Genomic DNA, 12,210 nt, shown 5'->3' with positions numbered 1-12,210 from the left:
CTCAGGAATAAGTATGCAGCAGACCCAACCACAGGATCCGCTGTACACAAATGGGAGTTGGGCCCATGAGGTCCACAGAATCCAACCCAATGGGGCAAATATTAAACTTCTCATAGCTGCATTTGATTCGTGCAATAAATACATCTCCATTTTTGTATGTGACTTATTTTAAATAATATTAGAATAAAATGGTGTTTTACATAGGGTCTTCTCAGGCTAAGGGGATCTCAACATCATGAAATTCCTGGTAGTGCAGTGACCACGTGGCTAGGAATAGCACTTATGCCCATAGCATTCGTTTGCACGTAAGCTTTAAATATGAAAGCTTTGCCTTGCATCTGATACATCAGCGGTTGCCTGAATGCCATGGCTTCTGCATGGGCATTTTTCACCCTCTCTTCTAACCAGGAAACTAAAAACTAAAAACACCAGAAACCAAAGAGAGCCAACTCGTTTACTAGCCGGATCAATTTTACTTACAATCTCAAGTAATAATTAATTTCCCAGTTGCCATTCTTATTAACACATACAGTGTTTGATACATCACCTTCTTCTAATTACTATGTTACTTCTACTAACAATCCTGAGTTCTAAACAGCATTTTGAACGCTTAGTGAAGTTAATGGATTGCTAATGCAGCTTTCAAAAAAACTATTAATTTACAAGCATTAGCATGCCCACTGCTGTACAGACGTTCATAAACATTAAAAGATAAACACCAAATAACTAAGTGCTTAAGGGGCTAGTGGCTGGGAGGGAGGGAGGGCTGCCATTCTCAGAGCCCACAGAGGAAAGCCATGAATTATTGATCTGCTAAAGTTTTACATACACAGTAATGTTGCAGCTAGCGTACTACTTCGAAAAGTGAAGCTTCAACAGTTTCCCCATGAGTAGTTAGTTGCCCTGGGATCAGAGTTTAAAGATACCATGAACAAGTATACAACTAGGCCCTTGGATTCAAAGACTCCATTCTATTCTACATCAGACAACCCTCACCATGATAGCATCTGAGTGCCTTCCAGTCATTCATTAAGTGATGTGACTAACATCTGTCCCAGGGGGTTTGTTCCCTCTCTCTCATCCTCGCTATGAAGTCATCTGTACATGCAGAATGTGAAGCCTCAGCAGATGCCCCATTGCACAATGCTGTCAAACACGGAGAGTGGAAATCCTTCAAAAGTGCTCAAAGTCGCCGATGCACATAAAACCGTAGTAATCAAAATGGGGTCGCACAAAACAGAAGCCTTCACGTGATTGGCTTATTAAAATGCATGGAGTGTTCCACCTCATTGTTGGCTGCTGTTCAATGATGGCATGTAGGCTTAGCCGTGCAGTGTTCGCAAAGTCGTATGAAATCCCAGGATTAAAAATTGTGATTATACATTTTACGACCCTCACATATGGTAGGAACAGAGTAGTACCAATGGCGCAATATAAACACGATGGACAGTTTAAAAGGTAATGCAGCGTTAATCTCAATGATTTGTTCTTTCCTACACGTAGTAGGATAATTGAAAATCAAATCTCTAACACACTACTCTGAAGAACAGAAATGTTACAAGTACATCAAAACAAATGCATATGTATTAGAACCACAAACAGCTTTTTATTAATAAAAAGCATCTCTAATTCCAATTGATCCATCATGCATCTGAATGAAGTAGCAGAGATCAGTGTTACAGAGGGGGAAGCTACAAATTGTGCCACTTCAGAGAACACATCTTCCCCTCCAGTAGATTCCCGCTATATGCAGTCACAAATAGCTGGGAATATCAACGATTCTTTGCACTTAAGGGTCTGTTCCACCCAGGCCAACTGGAGCTAGGGATGCTAGGGAGGTAGGACTCCCTGCCCAGTGCTCCACAGCTTTTGAGGTGTAGAAGTGTGGGAGAAAAGAAAAACACTGCTCTGGATGAATTCCTGGTTCACCAAGGAGTGGCAGTGGCTGGCGCCATAGGGAGCGGTGAGTGGGATTTTCCAAAGAATCAAAGTGATTTAGAAGCAAGTGTCTCATCAACCTTCAAATGTGACTCGTCCTCCTGAGTCACTGAGACACTTTGGAAAATCCCTCTGAGTGTTTGGATTTCATCAGCTGGAAAGATGAGTCAGCCTGATGCAGGGCCTGGCAGGGAGTGAGGCTCTGGGACATTTCACCACAGTTGCGCCTTTAGAATCACCTGCTCTTGGAAGCAGGCAAGTTCTCCTCTCTCCCTTGCCCCTTTAACAAAGGTGGGGGAGCAAAATGCCTTACATCAGAAGCTATGGTATCTCCGCTTGGAACCTCTTTACGAGGCAGCTCACTGAACATGCAAGCAAAAGGGACAGAGGCCCAGATCCTCAAAGGTGGTATCACATACCCTTGAGGATCTGGGCCCAAGTACCTTGGCAACCGCTTCTAACCAAAACAATGGAGAAGATGCTAAACAGAATACAATTGGTTTCACACAGCCTGCTCCAGGCATGAAGTACCCCACTGGGAAACAAAGCAATCCTAGATCACCAGCTTGCTTGAAGATTCAGTGGTTAAATGAGTCCGTTTTCTTGCATGTTGCTACAGTATTTTATTTATGGGACGATAGTGTTGCTGTAACCAATTCTTCAGTGAACACATCCGACACCACTTAAAAAGCTCAGAGTGAGGAGAAGACAGAGGATGAAGGGACCTTCTCACTGGTTGTGAGAGTCAATCCTGCTATCTAAAGGGGGAGGGTAAAACCTTTATCAGCAGACACTCTGGGAATCTGGTAACCTGTGCTGGTAACTGTGTCCCATTGTGTTGCTACCTCTCAGCTGGGCTTCCTCCCCAACCTACCATTCTTCACACACTAGCTACCTTCCTGCTGCTTGGAGGGGGAAGCCAAAGTGACATCCACAGAACAGCACCAAGATTTGCAAGCTTTCCTGATGGCAAGCCCTTCAGCGCAGGGACAGTCTCTTGCTAACCGTATGGACAGCGCCTAGCACAATGGGGCCCTGCCTTAGCCAAGGCTTTGTGGTGCAACCCCAAAAGAAAACGATAAACAAAAAGTTGGTCTTCAGGCAACTTAATAGCCCACATTTAGCAGCAGCTCAGAGAGCATCATCCGATTCCCAATGAGGGGCAGGGACATAACACCCACGACATCCAGTCATCCTACCCCAGCCTGACTGGAGTCATTCTTATGATTTTATTAAGACAACTGTGTGCAGGAAGGACAGCATGCTGCAGCAGCCACAAGCTAAACGGTAGCTGTTTCTCTCGTGCCTTGGGAGAAGTATCTTCATCCAGCCGTAAGTAAATTCAGTAATTGAATTTACACTAAATTATCCCCCCTGTCCTCGTCACTGCCTTCAGCACAAGCCACAATAAAATGCCTCTGCGTCAGGGAATATTTTGGAGAACTAATCTAGTGATTGGGGCAGCGGATTGGGAGTCAGGTCTCCTGAGTTCCAATCTATTGCCACCAACTCATTTTGACCTTCCTTGGGCAAGGCATTTAACTTCTCTGTGCTTCCCTCTATCCACCTGTGAAGTGCACATAATACTTACCTAACCCCCAGGGATGTTGTGCAACACAACACACTCCACGATTTGTACAACTTCAGCATAACAGCAGGTACTAAGGAGCTGTGAGGGAATCAATCATTCACTGAGTCAATGGAAAGACTAGTTGTAGACATGAAATGTGAAGTATTGTTATGGTAGAAGTTACCAGATGGTGCTATTACACAGACTTGAAAATTCTTTTGCTTAGTGTGCGAACAAGATTTTAGTCTTTGAAGAAATGCTATATTGTTGTTAGCCTCGATATGCAATAGCATTTTAAGAGAATTTGCTCTCTACTTTATTCACTGTATTTGAAGGCAATTCTTGAGAAAGATGAGCCTTCTGGAAGCCATGCATTGGTGCGTGAGCTGAGATGCCTGCCTCTTTTCCAGGTCTAGTGTATATGTGGAAATAAAGAAAGTTACAGTGTGAATATACCAAGAATCCATGTCACCGGTTTCTCCTCCAATGGGAAGCCAATCTGGAAGGCCCGAGAATTCTGCTACCATTTGGCAGAGGGGCAATGCTGGTGTCAGTAGTGGGACTCAGGTATCTGAAAAAGGGGCAACAATATAAAACAAACCAATGTTGCCTGCTGGGGCTACACCTCATCAGTAGGTCCAAGTGAAAGTGAACTCCTCCTATCTAGAGCTCATAGAACACAATGGGCTGTTTTGGTTAGAGTATGAAAGAATTTTTCAGCAAAATTTGAAAGTCAAAGCTGGTGGCATCACACAGCTCTGCATTCATGGAAAGCCCTGCAGGTTGTCCCAGCAACCTGAACAGTTCCCAGAGAACCGTGAAGCACACAGCAGCTAACTTGTAGTGGAACACTTTGCTTTTGTGGAGGCCGATGTCCACACAGTTGCTCCTCCTTGGGTGGCTCTGGGTCGCTGAAGCCCTGACAGAACAAGAGACAATGAACTCTTTCAGATGGGGCCTAGTGCCCACTGGAGCCGCATTCCCACAACTCCCAGCTGCAAAGTCACTGATGAGGTGTGGAAGGAAGAGAGGCAAGAGTGAATGTCTGCCAGCAAAAATGGCAATATTTTCATGTTCTCTAAGCCAGAGAAGGCCAGAGTCTGCTAGATTTTCCTTTGTAGCCAGTATGAATTGTCCTCTTCCTGTCAGGATCACTAGGAGCAGAAGTTTAGACACTGGCCTCATTAGCTTAACAATCTACCTAAAGAATCTGGCTCCCCATTTTGTTGCTGTTCCTCCAGAGAAATGCCTGCATATCCACAGGTCTGGAGACAGTTCAGGGTATCATTAGATTAAAAGCAAACATCACTGTGGAAGTCTCGGTGCACCAGCTAAAATCAGCTGCATTGCACCCAAGATCAATAAAGACCGTGGGTGCGGTGGGCAGCAGAAGGTAAGCCTTTGGCAAACCTGAGTTCGGGGTAGGCCAACGTCCGGTGCAACTGACGCCTCCATCACACGTTCAGTGTACAATCTCTGGTCTTCAGACTTTGCTCTGGAACAATCGCTGATTGCTCACTTTAAGAATGTGACAGGTTTGCAGATTAATAGTCACATCCTAAACATCCAACCCAGATGCGTTTTCCAGGGCTGACCCAAAGGAAGCGGACTTGCCACATTAGGGAGGAGATTAAATGGGATTTGCAACACCGAGTTTGCTGAACTTGCAACTCCTGGTGCTTGCTGTATGATTCACCCAACAACAAAAGGCTAGTCTTATTTCACCATCGGTGGTCCCAGATGGTACTGCCAAGTCTCAAGACTAAAATATCAGATATATATTGCTTAAATCCCAATTCTATTTTAATTTTTTGGGGAGCAGGGGGAAGAGGCAATTCATCACGAGGTCCCAAAGTCTAGAACAATAAAAAGCAGAGAAATATGGCTAGAAAGAGCCAGCGAAGACAGATGGCCTTATGGTTAGATGCATTGGACTGGGACTCAGGAGATCTGTGTTAAAGCTGTGCCATCGACTTCCTGTGTGACCTTGGGCAAGTCACTTAACCTCTTTGTGGATAGCTCTACCCTGGCATAAATCCCAGCTCAAGCAGACATACTTGCTGTAGCTCTGATCGAGCCAGAGTGCTAAAAGTAGAGCTCACGCAGCAGGAGGGACTCACTGCCCTGAGTACTGGCACACCTGAGACGCTAAGCATGTACTTGGGGCAGCTAGCCACTCCCTCTGCCTGTGCCCGCATGGCTACACTCTGCTTTTTTAGTGAGCTAGCTTGATCAGAGCTTGCATGGGGATGGGCTCCTTGAGCTGGAATTTACACCTGCAGCTTGAACCTCACTGGGGCTTTGATCTTGGCGGGGGCCCTCGGTGCTACTCTCGTCAATAACAATAGGATTCCCTAACTCAAACTGGGGGCTGAACATGGGTAACCTTAAAAAAAAAACCTCTCCCAACTCCCATGGAGAATGCTTTACAGATTGAAAGCTAAAGCACTGGCAATGTACATTTGAAGCTAGCCTCTCACACTAATGTTTGCTGATTTGTAGAATCACGCTGCTTAGCCCAACAGGGCCCTGATCTCAGCCGGGGACGCTGGATGTGACCGTAAAACAAATCGTATCCCATCGCTGATACGTGGCACAAATCCATAAACAAGTACAACCTAGAAAAACAAAAACACCCTATAACTCTAGGCCTGTCCTAACATCAACTTCAATGTGTGAAGCCTCAAGATTCCTTCCGCATATTTCAAATCACCTCCTCCCTGTTTGCCAACATAATTAAGTGGATTCAAAATGTCTTTCAAATAAAGAGAGGGAAGAAGCCGCTCGTTCCAAGTTGTCGAGTGCGAACTGCGAGGCAGCATCAGGGCTGCCAGGTTTTAAAGAGACACCTTTCAGCCCCCTATCAGGCTTCAGCAAGCGTAAAATCAGCCCAACACCCCTAGCTGTTTTTCCTGTCCCAGTTCCAAATGTTACACAGTGGGCTTATAGAGAAACAGTGGGACATTTTCCAAATCATTTAACTAATGCTGAAATCTAATACTCAACACTGACAGGTTACTGTGAGCGGTAAGAAGGGGCTAGGTGTAGCAAGATGAGCCGGCCAAAAGGATTTGCAGCAACATTTTTATTTATTTTTTCAACTCTCCCTGGTGAAAATTTGCCTATTTTTGAGTTTGCAAAATGTTAGAGAAATCGGAACAACCCTGTAAACACTGGGAAAATCCCTGAGGGTTTCTCATTGATATTTGTAATGGGGAGAGAGGGTAGCAAAAAGTGGGAGCTTGGCTGCAGAGTTTCCACATGGTTTCTTTGAATTTCAGGCAGGGCTGGTGTGTTGCGACTGGTCACACACAGTTATATGGTATGGGCGCTGTTTCCTCCGATTGGATTAGTCTGCCCTCATGTAATCAGGAGGCTAGCAGTGGGCCACAGCTGACTCCTCTCACAGGGAGTGGCTGAATTTTAGGCTCAGTCTCCCACCCTGTTAGGAGAAAACAAAAAACTTCACAGCAGGGAGTGGCTGCTCCCTAGCAATGTGTGTGGGCAGAGGGAGGAGAAGAGTCACTTATAGCCACACCACCCAATCACCTGAGGCCAGTCAGGAGGAGTGTAATTGCCTCCCTAAAAATCATGGTGGAGAGAATGGTCCATACACCAATAAGGCATTGTAAGAGGTAGCAGGACACAGTCTTTCCCTGCAAAAAGAAACCACCATGTCCTTCAGGGCTTGTGGGAAGGAGAGCTCTCAGGTAGACAGGCATTCTGTATGAATCCCAGGCCTGGTGTTTAATGGGTTCTGATAAGCCTCCAAACCCCGATTCTCCAGGGAGGCTCCCCCATCGCTAGATGGATCTGTAGGCTTAGCGTGGCTATGCTAGCGCTGGCTCATAGCATGCTCTTACGTTCAGTTTGGCTATGCTAACCAGAGCTGGCCAGGAATTTTCCAATGAAAAACTCATTTTCCACAAAATCAAGGTGCTCCATGGGAAGATTTTGATTTAGCTGAAATTTTTCAATTTTCCATCAGGAAAATCAAATGGAAATATTTTGTTGTGGGTCGGTTCAATCTGGACATTTTGTTTTATTGAACCAACCTGAAATGTTTCTAATCAGTTCAACAAAATAATAAATTGTATTTCCCTATCGGAGTTGTTGTACAGGCCCCAATATCTCCTATGGGCCAGATTCCCTGAAAGACTGCATCTCCCACAGCGCAATGCGGATTTCCCATCTGACCAAGCTGCATGACAGGAGATGCATTCTAGCCAGGAAGCCTGGCCCATATAGGGGAATGGGTGCATCAAGCTCCCAAAATACAACTCCTATGAGGCAACAAACCACAATGGGAAAATCCATTAATGTTGAACTGACCCGAAATGCTTAGTTTTGAGTCAGTTCAACAAACTAAAAACCAAAACATTTTGCTTTCAGGAATGTCAAAATTGGGGCAAAATTTTGTTCCATGAAAAATTTCAACATTTCAATTTTTCATTTTGATTTGGGACAAAAACCAAGTGCTGAAAGGTCGGCATTTCCTGTGGGACAGAAATTCCAAATTTCACTCAGCTGTAATGCTAACACTTGGGTTTACATGCACTTTATTTCCTTCCCCTTCCAATCAGAGTGTACAGGGCACAAGAATCACTGATGCTTTGGGTATACTGTGGGGCCCTGTCAAGAGACAGCCTGGCATAGGCACTGTCAAACCAGAACAGGAACCAAAACACCACCATTTTGCCCTCAGCCTCATGCTCACTGCCCTCACTCCTGCTGCCCAAAATTACAGTTTAAGAAGCCACATGCCACTTGGGAGATTACCACATCCCCATGGGCTGCAGAGAAGGAGGAGCAGCTGGACCAACAGGAACACACTATTAGTGATGGAGTAGAGGACATGCCCATATTTACTGCTTAGGCCTCATGGCCACCTGCATTGCCACAACACTGGGATGGATCCATCGGTCCTTCTGATCAGCCAATGCTCTCCGTCCTCCCTTGGCCAGTCATGCCATGTAACAGCAGCCATGGAGCAATGGGAGACCACGCTCACTTGGGCCGGCTACCTACATTTCTACTTCCAGAGCACTACCTCTCCAAGATGCCTAAGCTCCATCTACCTAGCTGCTTCCCACCCAACCATTCCAGTCCCTTTTCAGGTTACCAGTGGTTCTGCACCCCAGCCTGCCCTTCCACCCTGGGAATCACAACTGACAAGGAGATGGGTTTAAACAAGGCTAGCGATGGGACCCAATCAAACAAAATTCAGCTCAGTTGGCAGCCTGCCTTGGGAGAGGTCCAAGACTGGGGTACAGGTGAGGACTGACTAGGTTGCACTGGGAGTGCCATGCGTGGAAAGTTACCTGCCATGCCAGCCTACACTACATGCTTATGGCCTCCTGGCTCAGGCACTGTTAGACTTTCTCTTTCACAAGCACTACGGTTGCTCATGGCATCATCTGTGTCTGAACTAGAGCCCAGGCGCCACAGGGCAGGGAATCTCTCTCTCAGGCACACTGTCAGACCTAAACAAAGCAATGTACCGTAAAGGAAATAACAACCATGAATAGAATGTGGTCTGGGGAAAAGACTGACCGTAGAGTGGGTTTTCTTCCAGGAATGGCAGATGGAAAGCCCTAGAGCCTCAAAACTCCACATGTTCTGTGGGGAGAGAGTAATGCTCTTTTACAGGAGCTCTGTATCAACCAATGGAATTCCCCATGACGGCTGGAAGTCACCGGTGCATCCAATGGGAATTCAAGGCTCAGGGGGCTGTACAATCACTGCCAGCAGCAAACCCTGACGTTCCTTTCAGGTAAAAGCTCATTTGAAAAATCACTCCTCCTGACCTCGCACCTATTAAAATCAGTGGGAGATTTGACATGGACATCATGAGCAGGATGGGGGGGGACCCCCAATGTTTTTCTGTGGTGCCCTCCCACAAATAGCTACCCCACTGCGCGAGAAACATGCAACACTCACCACAAGCTCACTGAACATGACATCCAGCTCTTCCACCGGGGGCATTGGCAACGCTGGCTCCATGGTCTGTAGGGCGAAGTTGCTGTCATTGCGAAGCCGGTAGGTGATCTCCGGATGGTCGTTGCTTCGGAAGCAGCAGAAGATGAATGAAATCCCCCGTCCACTTCTTTTTCTTGGGGCCATGGCCAAAATCCTCTGTGTCCCTTCCTTCTAGCTACTAAATCCTACAGAGAGAGAGAGAGAGAGAGAGGACAGCAAACGCTTGAGTATCCACTTTGTCCAAGTGTGTTGAGATCTACTGAGAAGAGACCCAGAATCAAAGGCACCCAACATACACAACTTGCAAAAAAGTGACATTTACATGCTAAAGATTTCTGTTCCGGTTTGTCATTTACAGTTCCAGCAACCTTGATGACTGTGCTAATTAAAAGATACCTTTGTTCTCTTATGGGCATAATCTCCCCCCCCCCCCCCCCAAGTGTAGCTGAATCAAGAAGTTGCCAGTGAGCAATTGCTGTAGATGAAAGACGGTGGGATACACCACTGTTCTGTTCCAGCGCTGAGAGCTGCAAGAAGAACTGACCCAAGCCCTCTGATTCCTTCTCTATCTTTTATCATCTCGCTCCAAGACAGGTCAAAAGTCACTCTGATGCCAATTAGCCCTATGCTACACAACTCTTTTTCAGCTCGTGTGGACCTCTTGCAGCATTATTACAGAACGTTTGAGACTTAGCGCGTTGGTACTGCAAACAGTTCTGTCTGGTCTACGCTGTCAACTAAAGTTTTCAGCACTAGAGGACAACCTTTATGATTCCAGGGGCAGATCCTCAGCTAGTGTGAGCCAGTAACACACCAGGGCAGTCAAGAGAACTTGGTCCATTTTATACCAGCTGAGGATCTAGCTCTGGAAATGTTATTTAAGGGACAGGTGGGAGGCCATTTTTAAAATTCAAATTTAAGTAATTTTTTTTAAAGGAAGTACAAGTCCTAGGTCTGCGCAATCCTCCCCTGCATCCAAGCTAAAAGCATCCCCTTCTCAACAGCTCATTTCACATTACGCACCTTAGGGTTCACACAAACGTAACCATTTGATGAGCTCGCACAGCCATTAAATCTCTTATTGTCACTTGCTACCTGAGAGTTATCAGCTGAATTCATCTGCAGTATGCTGGAATCAATGAGTTTTTAAAAAGGCATCCCACACATGGCAAGAAAGTTTTGCTCCCCCCAACCAAAAGTTTCCTAAAAACAAAACATGTCTTCTCAATAGGGAAGGCAAATTCATAATTTTTAAAAGGCCCCAAGTACTATTTTCCCTACTCTACAGATGGGAAAATAGAGCAGGGGGAAGGGAAGTAATTTGCCTAAAGCGGGGTTCTCAAATTTCATTGCACCACGACGCCCTGCTGACAACAAAAATTACTACACGACCACAGGAGGGTGGACCAAAGCCAGAGCTACCTGAGCCCCGCTGCCCCAGGCAGGGAGGGACCAAAGCTGAAGCCCGAGCTCCGCCGCTCTGGGCGGGGGGCCAAAGCCGAAGCCCAAGGGCTTCAGCCCCAGGCACGGAGACTGTGACCTGGGCCCCGCTGCCCAGGGCCGAAGCCCTCGGGCTCTGGCCCTGGGCGGGGGGTTCAGGCTTCAGCTTTGGCACTAGAAAGTCTAATGTCAGCCCTGGTGACCCCATTAAAATGGGGTTGAGACCCATTTTGGGGTCCCAACCCACAATCTGAGAACCACTGGCCTAAAGCAATGCAGTGAATCAGTGGCAGAGCTAGGAAGAGAAACCTATTTCCTGATGCTCCTCTCCCATGCAAATCCCGTACTCTCACCCCAGGCCCGGAACGTTCGTTCTCTTCTTCCATTTCAGATTTTCAAACTGAAAGCTATAAATATACACCCGCTATCCTCCGAACACGTCTGGTGTTTTCAAAGATCCTAGCTTCCATAAAAACATCAACAGATTTACGTCTGAATGAAAGAACAAGGATGAGACTAGGTAAAGGTTTATTTCTATTTTAGTATTTAAAAGACAGACGTGGCCACTCAGACAAGGTATTTTTGAGATGGCTGCAGCTCTAGAGCGATTGGGATTCATAATTACCGTACACCTGCAGTCTTTATGTTTATGTATCATTTGCAAGACAGATACAAGCCCAGCAAATTGCAGTTACTAACAAGCAGCACTACAAAACTTGAAAAGGAGAGCAGAACCTTAGCTAGCAGGCAAACCGCACAAATGCTGCTGAATATTCATTAACGTGAAGGATAAAAGTCAAAACTCTGCTTCCTGACATGTTCTTCAGCTAGAACGCTTCAAAACAGGCCTATTGCCTCTACAGTACAAAGTCTGAGGGGCAAGGCCTTTTCATTCCACTTTATCGTTTATGCAGAATTTGTTAGACATTGGACAGGGACAATGTCAGCTTGAGAACAAGTCATTCAGCTCAGCTTTCTGCAAAAGTCCTCAAACTTCCCAAAGTTACACTTTAGACATGAGCGTGAGCAGGACATACATACATAGGGAACAACCCTAATCAGGTTCACAGGATTTCAAGGTCAGAAGGGACTATTATGCCATCAAGTCTGACCTCCTGTATAACACGGGCCACAGGATTGAGGCCCAGTAACTTGTCTTTTTAGCTAAACCATCAGAAAGCACCTAGTCTTGGATTTGAAGACTTCAAGGGAGAGGGTGGATTCTTCAGCTCCTGTTAGGTTTAAATCACCCTCCCGGTTGAGATTAAGTTAATACAATCTCA

At 46.0% G+C, this 12,210-nt stretch overlaps 1 protein-coding gene across 1 annotated transcript in view; it reads right to left on the bottom strand.

Moving 5' to 3' along the window:
• DAAM1 (dishevelled associated activator of morphogenesis 1) overlaps window positions 1-12,210 on the bottom strand; it is a 181,486-nt gene that overhangs the window by 106,710 nt on the left and 62,566 nt on the right. The window contains exon 2 of the mRNA XM_065403022.1: window positions 9,449-9,672. Within this exon, the coding sequence (XP_065259094.1) occupies window positions 9,449-9,631 (183 nt within the window). The 5' untranslated portion in view covers window positions 9,632-9,672. The remainder of the gene's footprint in view (window positions 1-9,448; window positions 9,673-12,210) is intronic.

The sequence above is a fragment of the Emys orbicularis genome, chromosome 4, assembly GCF_028017835.1.
Source record: "Emys orbicularis isolate rEmyOrb1 chromosome 4, rEmyOrb1.hap1, whole genome shotgun sequence".
NCBI classification, from domain to species: Eukaryota; Metazoa; Chordata; order Testudines; family Emydidae; genus Emys; species Emys orbicularis.
Note: the sequence above shows the minus strand (reverse complement) of the source record. Positions and strands in the feature narration are given on the sequence as shown.